This window comes from Lonchura striata, chromosome 27 (genome assembly GCF_046129695.1).
Source record: "Lonchura striata isolate bLonStr1 chromosome 27, bLonStr1.mat, whole genome shotgun sequence".
NCBI lineage: Eukaryota > Metazoa > Chordata > Aves > Passeriformes > Estrildidae > Lonchura > Lonchura striata.
In genome coordinates, this window is record NC_134629.1 from 4,923,183 (window position 1) to 4,936,107 (window position 12,925).

Consider the following 12,925-nt stretch of genomic DNA (forward strand, 5'->3'; position numbering starts at 1 on the left):
GAGAGTCCCTTTGAGGAAATGCAATTCCATTTGCTAAGTCCAACCCAATTCAAGGAAGGGGGAACTCTGAGAAACTTCTAAAGGTGGTAAATTCTGGAACTATAGAATGAAAACCTGGATGAGCTCTGGGAAAGGTGGTGCTGGGGAGACTCATCCCTTCCAGGGCCAGGGGTGGGGAATGGGAAGGAATCAGAGCTAAGCTGAAGAGTCTGAAGAATTCCTTCTGCTCCAAGGGCTCAGGAAAAGCAGCAATGGAAATGGCACAACGACCACAGAATCATGGAATGGCTTGGGCTGGAAAAGCCCTCTGAGATCATGGAGTCCAACCATTCCCAAGTGCGGCCAAGGCCACCCCTGACCATGTCCCCAAGTGCCACACCCACACAGCTGTGAAATCCCCCTGGGGTGGGGACTCCCTCTCAGCTGTGTGGGAGGTTCTGGACATGGAAGGGAGCAGCTCCAGGAGATTTGGTGCTCTCAGGCTGTTTCATCTGGCCACTCTCAGTTCCTACCTGGACCCTGGAGTTCCACACTCCATTTTCCCCTGGGAATGTGTCCTTTGTGCTCACTCAGCACAGGACTCTGGGAGACAGCAAAGTGTCCCCTAGAGGAAGTGACATTGTCACAGGAGTGACAGAGAAATCCAAAATAAAAATAAGAAAGAATCTCATCGACTCCAACCCAATTAGGCTTTCTCCAAGCTGGAAGCACCTGCAGAACCACCTGGAAAGTGGAAGCTCCAACACCTGAATTTTGATGCTTCAGCTCCCCTGCCTTGATTCTTCCATGCAAGGAAGGGGAGAGTAATCTCCTCATAGCAGGGGGGGGCCTTAATGAGTCCCAGCACTTGGCAGGGGACTAATTAATCCCTGCAGGAATTACTGGGAACAGGGCACAGATCTGAGCCCAGGCTCCAGCTCAGTTCCTCAGGTTCTCTATCCCAAAAGCGCTGTGCAGTCACACAGCCAAGATTCCCCATTCTGGGGATGGAAAAACAGAGGCAAACTGGGCTGGAGGCTGGGAACAATCCCAAAGCTCGGAGCTCAGGAGCTTCCCGAGGCACAGCCAGATGCTCCAGGGGAGCTCTGCACTCCCAGGGAAGCTCCTGCTCCCTCAGCAGCAGCAACCACCACTGGCAGGCCTGTCCTGGGATCAGGGACATCCCTCTCCTGCCCTACTCCAGCCACCCTGAATCCTACCAGGGTGACCAAAGCCAGGGGTCCCTCAAGGAAAACGAGTCAGGCTGTCCAGAGCAGCTGGGGCTGCCCCATCCCTGGAAGTGTCCAGGGCCAGCCTGGATGGGGCTTGGAGCAGCCTGGGACAGCGGGAGGTGTCCCTGCCCATGGCAGGGGTGGATGGGAATATATTTGTGGTCTCTTCCCACCCAAACTCTTCCCTGAGTCCAGAACCCCCATTTCCCCAGGACCATCCCTTCTCCACAAGGAACCATCACAGAGCTTTGCTGCTGTCCAAGAGGCAGGCATGGGTTTAACCCCCAGCTGGAATTTCCCTCTGTCCCACCCTCAGGAATGCTGGGAACACACTTTAGCGATATGGGAAATGCAGAGTGTAAAAAATAGACAGAATTCTCCAGATTCTTACTGCAGCTGGGATCCGTGGGATCTCCTCCAGGCTCTCCCATCTCTGTATCCCAGAGCTGTTCCCATCTCTCCAGTCCCAACACCTTCCTGGACAGCAGGAGCTGAAAGGAAAATGAAAGTGATCTTTCCTCCTCTTTGCTGAAGGACTGACTCCATGCTGAGCTCTGCAGTATGCCGGGGTCATGGAACCATGGAATTGTTCAGGTTGGAAAAGCCCTCAGAGATGACTGAGTCCAACCATCAACACAGCACCACCTTGGTCATCCCTGACCATGTCCCCAAGCGGCACATCCACACTTTTCTTGGACATTCCCAGGGATGGGGACTCCCCCGCTGTCCTGGGCAGCCCCTTCCAGTGCTTTACAGCCCTTTCCATGAAGGAATTTTCTCAATATCCAGCACAAACTTCCCCCGGTGCAACTTGAGGCTGTTTTGCTCTGGTAGCAGATCCCAAATCCCCCCGGGCTCCACTGTGCTCTGTCAGGGAACTGGGGAGAGGGAGAGGGTGCCCCCCAGCCTCCTTTTCTCCAGGCTGAGCACAGGGACTGGTTTTGACCATTCTGAGCTGTATTTGTGGCAAAACCCAAAGGATTTGGCTGTGCCAAAGCCAAGCAGAGGAATTCTGGAGCTAGGCCACTCCCAAGCCCTGGGACAGAGCCATATCAGCAGTTCCAAAGTCCAGGAATGAGAGATAAGGAGCCATTGCAGTTACAGACACACCAGGAATGGACAGCATGGAAAGGCTGGAAAAATAGGAACTATCAACTCCATAAAAATAAAATAGGAACTATTTATATCACACTATCCCCTGAAACAGCAGCGCAGGAGGATTCCCCAGGCACATCCTGGGGGGATTCCCAGTAAACAAGGAGCATGAACCAGGGTCTCTGGGAAGGAAATAACCCTTCCAGCCAGGTACAGGGACAACAATTTGGGATGCACCCACCAAGCAACTCTTCCTAGAATTCCTCACAGGGAAGCATGAAAATCCCCAAAGGAAAAAAGAAAGGCATAAATTATTTCCCCCTTTAAGTGGGAGCAGAGATGGGGCTGGGCTTAGTTCAGAAACTTCTCAAAGGTGAAAGGAAACAGCACCAAATATTGACACAAGGGAAGGGAAACATTCCAGGGGGGAAGGGTGTGGGATGCATGATCCTCCAGTGCCCCCAGCAGCACGGCTGGGAAAGAGCAGCTGAGCAGGAGCAGAGGGAGGAAAACACGGTATGAGTGACACCCCTGGAGTCAGCAGAGCTTCCCCAGAGCTCCTGGAACGTCAGGGATTTCCCAAAGGGATTCACCTGCTGGAAGAGCTGCAGGATCCCTGTGGAAGTTCGATTTATGGGAAGGGCCTCGAAGTTTTCCTACAACCCTGCTCAGCATCCTGAAACACCTGGGATCATGGAATGGTTTGGGTGGGAAGGGACCTTAAAATCCATCCCATCCCACTCCACCCCACCCCATCCCATGGGCAGGGACACCTCTGCCGAGTCAGGGACAAACCATTTTTGAACATGCATGGAGTGGAACCTAAAAACACAACTCCACACACCTCCCACTGGCCCAGGTTCCTCCAAGCCCTGTCCAACCTGGCCTTGGGCACTGCCAGGGATCCAGGGGCAGCCCCAGCTGCTCTGGGAAATCCATCCCAGCCCCTCCCCACCCTCACAGCCAGGAATTCCTGCCCAATATCCCATCCATCCCTGTCCTCTGGCAGTGGGAATCCATCCCCTGTGTCCTGTCCCTCCAGGCCCTTGTCCCAAGCCCCTCTCCAGCTCTCCCTTTAGGCACCAGAAGGGGCTCCAAGGTTTCCCTTCCCTTCCCTCCCTTGACAGATCCACACATTTGCTTTTCCCCCTGCAGGAGGAAACAATGAATTCTCAGTAGGGACAAGGACAAATCCATGCAGGTTTCCCCATGTCCCTGCTCACCTGGGCAGGAGCAGCGACACAGGAGCACCTCCTGGAGGTGACACCTTTTCTCCCTCTGGAACAGAGCTCACCTGCAACAAGGCTCGGCACACCCCTGGGCTTCCCTCGCTCTCACTGGAGCAAGGAAAAGTGGAAGTACAACAGAATTAGCAGCTCAATTCCCTGGCACTCCTCAGGTGCTGAAAGGGATGGGAATAAAAACAGGATTACAAACCCCAACACGGAATTTAGGATAAAATCCAGTGATTTTTATTCCAAGAATAACATTCCCCAAAGCACTCACCATTAGGGATGGACCCCTGTCCCGGGAGAGCTGAGCCAGGGGCACTGGGTCAGGGAGGGGATTGTCCTCACCCCAGTCTTGGGGGAGTTTTGGGTGCATTTTGGGAGAAGGTTCCTCATCCAGAGGGTGTTGGGCACTGGATCAACTCCCCAGGGAATGGTGACAGCCCCGAGAAGCCAGAGCTCAGGGTGCTGGGATTTTGGGATCAGTGGGATTTTTGGGTTGTCCTGGGCCAGGAGTTGGAGTTGGTCCCTTCCAACTCAGGGTACTCCATGACTCTGTGGTCCTTTGTGGGTCCCTTTCAACTCCGATTATTCCATCATTCCGGAGGTCGGGGAGTGCTTGGACAACACTCTCAGGCACTGGGTGGGATTTTGGGATGTCCTGTGTGGGGCCAGGAGTTGGAGTCGATGATCCAGGTGGGTCCCTTCCAACTCCAATGTCCCAGGACTCTGATTCTCACAGGTCCCTTTCAGCTCTGGATATTCCATGGTTCTGGAGGTCTGGCAATGTCTGGACAACTTGGGCATCAGGATTTTGGAATTAATGGGATTTTTTTGGAATGTCCTGTGCAGGGCCAGGAGCTGGACTTGAGGATCCTTGCGAGGCCATTCCAATCAGGACATTCTACATTCCCTGGTATTCCAGAAATATTCTTGATACACGTGGAAAGCACGCATAGAACTTGGCCTGCAGGAGCGCTTCCTTGGAACAACCTCCCACCCCACAAAATCGGTTAAAAAAAAATCACTCACAGACATTCCTTGGCCTGGATTCCCACGGGAAGTCAAGGCCTGGTCCTACCAGGGATTTCGGGACTCCCAGATCCGCTCCTTGCCGGTGAATCAGCCGGAGCCCTGGGGACGGGCCGTGGACCTGAAGAGCAGCAGGCTCCTGTCCCAGGCGGTGCTCCCGAAGGAGCAGACGAGCTCCATGGCGCACTGCTGCGTCAGGATGCGCGTGACGCTCGCGGCCATGTCCCCGCAGATCCGCAGCGCGCGGAAGTGCTCGAAGTCGGCGCGGCCCAGGCGGCGCAGCCGGCGCGCGGCCGCCCGGTAGCACCTCCAGGGCTGGGGCTCCACCAGCAGGAAGGTGCACAGCGAGGCCAGCAGCGCCAGGAACTCCAGCAGGCCCCCGTCGCCGTGGTTCAGGTGGATCCACATGGTCACCGACATGCAGAAGCCGATGTCGAAGGAGGAGCGGCCGAAGCGCTCCAGGTAGGAGCTCAGGAAGGGCTCCCTGGCCCCGGGGTCCATGAAGTCCAGGCTGGCAAAGGAGATGGATGCAGGGAAGGGGCTGCTCTGCTGGGCCCTCCGGATCAGCTCGGGGTCGATGTCGCAGCACAGCAGCTGCAGCTCCCTCGCGGCGCCCGGCGGCTCCGGGCCAGAACGGCTGTCCTGGAGCCCCAGGAGGTGCTGGTACAGAGCCACGCTGAGCTCCTGCGGGAGGAAAACAGGGATCCTGGGAGAGCTCCCAGAGCCTCCTCTCCGTGGCTGTCCAGAGCAAAATCTGACCAAGATCAGCAGAAGATCTGTCCCAGGGGCCCTGAGCACCTGGAATGGATCCCCGGTGTGGCGGCAGCTCTGGCCACAGAGAGCAGCACACAACTTTCCCAGGCATGGTTCAGGAAAAGTCTCTGAGAACATCAGAGAAAAGAATGAGAAACTGTTCTTATCTTCACTGGCTGCACCTGCTGTTGTGAACATGTGTAATGATTTATTTACCAAACGGTGGTTTCTTAATTAGCCAGTGGTGATGGTATTTTAATTAGAGGACCAATTAGGTCTAGCTGTAGTGAACTAGGGTATAAAAGAGCAATGGGTTTCTCAATAAAGAAATTGCTCAATGATCTGTAAATGCCTGGAGTCTGTGTAACTTATCACCCCACCAGGGACCCCCCTGCGCTGACACCCCCACAGCGAGGGCCTGCTCCAAAAACCAGGGAATCATGGAATGCTCTGGGCTGCAGGAACCCAGCTCATCCCCCTCCACCTCTGCCACGGGACACCTTCCACAAGAGCAGCTGGCTCCTGGAATGTCCAGGTGCCCGCCCTGGAATCTCTTTCCACAGTGCACACTGATGGAAAGTGAATGAATCCTTAATTCCAGGAGATCCCACGGAACTCCTGGAGCTGCAGGACAGGCTGGGAATGTCCTCTGGGGGTGACAGGTGCCTCTCACTGACCTGCTCCACCGGCTCACCAGCAATGGGATCTGGAATTGCCCCCTGGGTACTGCCTCAGGGGGAATTGCAAGCCCCAGGAGCAGCAGCACTGTCCCAGCCAGGCTGGGTTTCAGGTGGGATCACCAGTTCAGCTTTGCTGGGCCAGGAGAGGCCACACCTGGATCCAGGGCAGGCCTCTGAGGGACTGGAATGTGTCTGGAGCTGGGAAAGGGCTGGAGCTCCAGTCAGAGCTGGAAATCCCTGAGGGAGCTGGGGGCTCATGTGGGACCTCCTCACTCTCCAGGCTGGACAGGAGGTGGAGCAGGAGGGGTGGGGATCTGCTCCCAGGAGCGGAATGAGAGGAAGCAGATCCCAGGGGAGGTTTAGGTTCGATTTCAGGGAAAATTCCTCATGGAAAGGGCTGTCCAGGGCAGGGGGGGGAGTCCTTTTTCCCAGGGGGAATTAACAGACCCAGGGCAATGTTTCTTCCCAGTCTGCCCCAGTCCTCCCAGCATCCCATGGAAGTCACTGTCCCACTGCTCCCAGTCCTTCCTCCACATGCTCAGCACTGCCTGCCCCATCCTCCCCATCTCTCCCAGCGCTCCCAGCACTCCTCACCAGTCCCATTGCCCTCCTCCCTCGTTCCCCACCAGTGTTCCCAGTCTGCACCATGCCACACCAGTGCCTCATCCCGAGCCTTTCTCATGGGCTGGATTGTCCCCCAGTGTCCCCAGTGCCTCCCCAGTGAGTCCCAGTGCCCCCAGTCCCAGGGGACTGCCAGTGTCCCCAGTGTCCCCAGTGCCCCCTAGCATTCCCCAGTGCCCCACAGTCTGTACCAGTCTCGCCCAGGAGCCCATACCAGGACTGCCCAGTCTGCCCCAGTGTCCCCAGCACCCCAAACTGGTGCCGCCCCAGCCGCCCCCTCCCGTCCCCCCCTCACCCCGGAGTTGCAGCCCACATCGAGCCCGAGGAGCGGGCGGGTGGCCGCGGGGAAGAGGCTGTGCAGGAGCCCCTGGGGCAGGAGGCTGACGCGGCCCTCGGGCGGGTGGAACCGGGAGTAATTGGGGAAGTTCCCGTAGGGAGCCGCGCCGGGCTCGGCGCCGCCGCGGCCGATGGGCGCCGCCATCTTCGCACCGCGCCGCGCGCCGGGCGGGAACCGCGGCCGAACAGAAACGGTCCGGGGCAGGAACAGTCCGGGGCAGGAACGGTCCGGGGCAAAAACGGTCCGGGGCAGGAACGGTCCGGGGCAGGAACGGTCCGGGGCAGGAACGGTCCGGGGCAGAAACGGTCCGGGGCAGAAACGGTCCGGGGCAGGAACGGTCCGGGGCAGGAACGGTCCGGGCGGCGGCGGCGGCGGCAGAGACAGAGACACGGGACAGAGACAGAGTGACAGTGACAATGACAGTGACAGTGACAGAGAGAGTGACAGTGACAGAGAGAGTGACAGAGAGATTGACAGTGACAGAGACAGAGAGAGTGACAGAGACAGAGTGACAGAGAGAGTGACAGTGACAGTGACAGTGACAGTGACAGTGACAGTGTGACAGTGACAGAGACAGTGACAGAGTGACAGTGACAGAGAGAGTGATAGAGTGACAGTGACAGAGAGAGTGACAGTGACAATGACAGTGACAGTGACAGTGACAGAGACAGTGACAGTGACAGTGACAGAGAGAGTGACAGAGAGATTGACAGTGACAGAGACAGAGAGAGTGACAGAGACAGAGAGAGTGACAGAGAGAGTGACAGTGACAGTGACAGTGACAGTGACAGTGTGACAGTGACAGAGACAGTGACAGAGTGACAGTGACAGAGACAGTGACAGTGACAGTGACAGAGAGAGTGACAGTGACTGTGACAGTGACAGTGACAGTGACAGAGTGACAGAGAGAGTGACAGTGACAGAGTGACAGAGTGACAGTGACAGAGTGACAGAGAGAATGACAGAGTGACAGTGACAGTGACAGTGACAGAGACAGAGACAGTGACAGTGACAGAGAGAGTGACAGGAGAGTGACAGTGATAGTGACAGTGACAGCGACAGAGACAGAGACAGAGACAGAGTGACAATGACAGTGACAGTGACAGAGACAGAGAGAGTGACAGAGAGAGTGACAGTGACAGTGACAGTGACAGAGACAGAGACAGAGACAGAGAGAGTGACAGAGTGACAGTGACAGAGTGACAGAGTGACAGAGACAGAGACAGTGACACGGGACATGGGACACGGGACACAGACATGGGACAGCAATATGAGACACGGGACACGGGACACAGCACACGGACAGGGAACACGGGACACAGGACACAGGCACGAGACACGGGACACAGACACGGGACACGGTCACGGGACACGGACATGGGACACGGGAGAGTAACAGCGACACGAGACATGGGACACGGGACACGGACACAGGACATGGGACACAGGACACGGCCACGGGACACGGGACACGGGACACAGGACACAGACATGAGACACGGGACACAGACACGGGACACAAGAGAGCAACAGTGACACGAGACATGGGACACAGGACACGGACACAGGACATGGGACACAGGACACGGCCACGGGACACGGGACACAGGACACAGACACGAGACATGGGACACAGACACGGGACACAAGAGAGCAACAGTGACACGAGACATGGGACACAGGACACGGACACAGGACATGGGACACGGGACATGGGACATGGCCACGTGACACGGGACACAAACACGGGACATGGGACACGGGACATGGGACATGGCCACGGGACACAGACACAGGACACAGGACATGGGACACAGGACACGGGACACGGGACACAGGACACGGACACGGGACATGGGACAGGGGACACAGGACATGGCCACGGGACATGGGACACGGGACATGGACAAGGGACACGGGACATGGCCACAGGACACAGGCACGGGACATGGCCATGGGACACGGGACACGGGACATGGCCACAGGACATGTACATGGGACACGGACACGGGACACAGGACATGTCCACGGGACATGGACACGGGACATGGGATATGGACACAAGACATGGGACACGGACACAGGACATGGGACACGGACATGGGACACGGGACACCAGACATGGGACATGGGACACGGCCATGGGACATGGCCACGCGACATGGACACGGGACACAGATACAGGACATGGGACACGGGACACGGCCACGGGACATGGCCACGGGACATGGGACACGGGACACGGGACACGGGACATGGGACACGGACACGGGACATGAGACACAGACACAGGACACGGACACAGGACACAGACACGGGACATGGGACACGGGACATGGCCACGGGACATGGCCACGCGACACGGACATGGGACACAGACACAGGACACGGGACACGGCCACAGGACACAGGACACGGTACACGGGACACGGGACACAGACACGGGACATGGGACACGGGACACGGGACACAGGACACGGTACACGGGACACGGGGCACGGACACGGGACACAGGACACGGACATGGGACACAGGACACGGGACACAGGACACGGACACGGGACACAGGACACGGACATGGGACACAGGACACAGACACGGGACATGGGACACGGCCACAGGACACAGGACACGGTACACGGGACACAGGACACGGGACACAGACACGGGACATGGGACACGGCCACAGGACACAGGACACGGTACACGGGACAGCGCCGCCCCGGCAGCCGCAGCCCCTCGGGGCGAAGAGAAGAGATTTTGTCCAAAGATCCCCGTGAGAGTGACCCGATAAAAGTGGCTCTCGCACTTCCCTCTGAGCCTGTGCATGCTGTACGGGACTTTAACTGTGCAGAAATAGTTGTATCAGTAGTGTGAAAAATGCAGGCTTTATGGCTGGCTTTTAGCAAGTGTTACCATGAATGTTCTATGTGTAATGTTAGAAAGTTCTGCTGTATTAATTCTCTTAAGTAGGGTGTTAAATGTAGATTTAGGTTACAACATAATGTTAAAATAGAAAGTCTGTGATATAGGATTTGTTACAAGCTCAAGCAAGAGATGAGATAATCAAGAAACTTCACCCAGAGATGTCAGTGAAAAGGGCCCATGAAGAGTCACAGCCTCCTTATCAGAACAGACAAACATTCTTCCACCTTCTCTCCGTCTTTTCAGAACCACCAAGATTAAGAAGTTGACAAAAAGCAGAAAAGTTCTTAATTTCCAAAGAATTTATGCATCATGTATGAGATACATGAATATGCAGCAGGCTGTTGCTTTTAAGGTTATTCCTTCGTTCACAAAGTGTGCTTTTTGTGACTTAGTGTCCAAAGCATCTGGAATTCTTTGCTTTTTATTGTCTTGTAATTGTCCTAACTCTAAATTTTATTACTCTAATTGTATTACTATTTTTATAACCATTTTATTATTATTAAACTTTTAAAATTTTTAGAAACCAAGTGATTGGCGTTTTTCACAAATAGTTATATCTATTGTAACTCCTTTTAGCTGCATGTTAGTATAATATAATTTATCCGTTTGAGTGTGCACTGTGTTGCTCATGGAAATAGTAGTGTAATGAATATAATAGCTATGTATGACCTGTGGAAATAACAGTGTGATGAATGTTCTGTGTTACAGACCTCAGCAAAACTTCAGACGTGAAAAAGGCTTTTGTGGAACTAAAATCGGTGTAAGGCCATCCACCGACCCACCTGTCCAAGTGATAAGGTAACCGTGACACAAACCAGAGCACCAGAGCACAGTTAGAGAATTCCATGGTAAAATTAAGGAGACAATTAGAGAATACCATGGTAAAATTAAGGAGACAATTAGAGAATACCATGTTAAAATTAAGGAGGACAATTAGAGACGCCCATGTTAAATTTAAGCAGGACAATTAGAGAATACCATATTAAATTTAAGGAGGATATTTAGAGAATACCATGTTAAATTTAAGGAGGATATTTAGATAATTCCATGTTAGATTTAAGTAGGACATACGAAAATCTTACCAGAGGATGTGAAGCAGCCAGATGGAGACAGAAGAAGAAATAAAATATATTGACCTGACACCCAGGATGTGGCCGGAGTGTGCAGAAGTCAAACAAAGGAGTCCCCAAAACATCAGAAAGTTGGAAAGAATGTTTGAATAATGCATGAATTGCATGAATATGCATGCATCCTAGCAATGTAACCCTACAAAGTTAACACTGTCTGTATACCCCAGTGTCCTTTGGCTGTTGGCCAGGAGCACCCCAGCGCTGGAAATATTGTCCTTTTTTATCCTGTTACTATTATCATCATTATTATTAAACTTTTAAAAACTCTGAGCAGTGAGCTCTGTTTTCCCCAGGTCTGTGTGGCCCTGACAGGACGCAGAGGGACAGTGACAACCACCCCCTCCCCCCGCAGGTCTCAGGCCTTGGAGGGGTTTGGGGGTTTAAATGGCACGTACACATTAATCCATTAATATAAAATTCATATTTTATCCTATAAAAGAGATGAATGTTGTTCAAATAAATAAGAGTATAAACACGACTTATATCAGTGTTGTTGAAAGCATTTTTGAATAATATAAACTGATGTGATCAAATAAATAAATAAATAAATATACATTCATATAAATGCATAAATGTTGTACACATCAATAACGAATAAAAGTTATTTAAATCCCAATCAAACGCGTGGTTGTTCTGGCGGTGCCCAGGACCCCAGGCTGCAGCTGAGAGAGGTTTTGGAGCAGAAGAGGATGGAAGCTCTCTGTTAAGGTTTTTGGGAGGAGGGCGAGGCCCAGGCTGAGGGTCCCGGCGCAGCTTTAGGCTCGGCTGGCGCAGCGATCCGGGCTCACTGTGACGAGCAGAGGGCGCCTGGAGCTCACGAATGCAGCTGAAAGGCTCCGGCTGCCTGGATGGCCCTTCCGTGTTTTCATGGGATCGCAGAACGGCGTGGGTGGGAAGGGACCTTAAAATCCACCCCATCCATCCCCCTAAATCCCATTGATCCCATCCCATCCATCCCCCTAAATCCCATCCCATCCCATCCATCCCCCTAAATCCCATCCCATCCCACTGAATCCCATCCCACTGAATCCCATCCCATTGATCCTCTCCCATAAATCCCATCCCATCCTATCCATCCCATAAATTCCATCCCATCCATCCAATTGAGCCCATCCCATCCCACTGATCCCATTGATCCCATTGATCCCACTGATCCCATCCCATCCCATCCCATCCCATCCCATCCCATCCCATCCCATCCCATCCCATCCCATCCCATCCCATCCCATCCCATCCCATCCCTCCCATGCCAGGGGCACCTCCCAGTCCCAGGCTGCTCCAGCCCCGTCCAGCCTGGCCCTGGGCACTGCAGGGACCCAGGGGCCGCCCCAGCTGCCCTGGGAAATCCATCCCAGCCCCTGCCCACCCTGACGGGAGGAATTCCTGCCCCGTCTCCCATCCATCCCTGCCCCTGGCACCAGCAATCCATTCCCTGGCTCCCGTCCCTCCATCCTTGTCCCCGCTCCCTCCCCAGCTCTCCTGGAGCCCCTTCAGGCCCTGGCGGGGCTCTGAGCTCTCCCTGCAGTGAGGTGAGCCCCCCCAGCTCTCCCAGCCCGGCTCCAGAGGGGCTCCAGCCCTGCAGCAGCTCCGAGGCTCCTCGGGGCTCTCTCCAGCAGCTCCTCGTGTCCCTGTGCTGGGAACCCGTGGCCACAGAAGAAAGGCAGAAAAAAGTGCAAAAATAGGTACGATGTTCCCCCTTCTCCAGGCAGTGGAACTCAGGGGTTTGAAGTCTCCTCTGACTCTCTCTGGCTGGATTTAGGACCCCCAAATTCCTGTTTTCAACAGGAAGGCAGCTCCACCCCTTCCTCCTTCAGCATCCCTCACACCCTGACAAATTTTCCCCCTTATTCTACACCACTCCATCCTTTCTTTGATGGTCCCAGTCTGATTAATCCCCAGTTTTGCCTGA

At 54.5% G+C, this 12,925-nt stretch overlaps 1 protein-coding gene across 3 annotated transcripts; it reads right to left on the reverse strand.

Moving 5' to 3' along the window:
- Positions 1–1,604: 1,604 nt before the first annotated feature.
- BCDIN3D (BCDIN3 domain containing RNA methyltransferase) lies at positions 1,605–7,122 on the reverse strand. 3 transcript variants are annotated; one of them, XR_013341208.1, is made up of 2 exons: positions 4,568–5,624; positions 1,605–1,702 (listed from the first exon to the last, which is right to left on the reverse strand). XR_013341208.1 is itself a non-coding variant. In XM_021543941.2 (2 exons), the coding sequence occupies exons 1-2, from the start codon at positions 7,100–7,102 to the stop codon at positions 4,658–4,660; spliced, it is 780 nt and encodes a 259-aa protein (XP_021399616.2). In that variant the 5' UTR covers positions 7,103–7,122; the 3' UTR covers positions 3,756–4,657. The 3 variants fall into 3 exon arrangements, 1 of the variants encoding a protein (XP_021399616.2); XR_002466660.2 differs by lacking the exon at positions 1,605–1,702 and adding an exon at positions 3,672–3,708; XM_021543941.2 differs by lacking the exon at positions 1,605–1,702 and adding an exon at positions 6,917–7,122 and having other exon boundaries at positions 3,756–5,251.
- Between the last annotated feature and the right edge of the window lie 5,803 nt (positions 7,123–12,925).

Excerpts from the sequence above, each read along its gene's own strand:
- BCDIN3D (XM_021543941.2), bottom strand. The coding sequence starts at position 7,102 with ATGGCGGCGCCCATCGGCCGCGGCGGCGCCGAGCCCGGCGCGGCTCCC. Across the intron at positions 5,252-6,916 it reads ATGTGGGCTGCAACTCCGGG|GAGCTCAGCGTGGCTCTGTA; the intron begins GTGAGGGGGGGA and ends TTCCTCCCGCAG.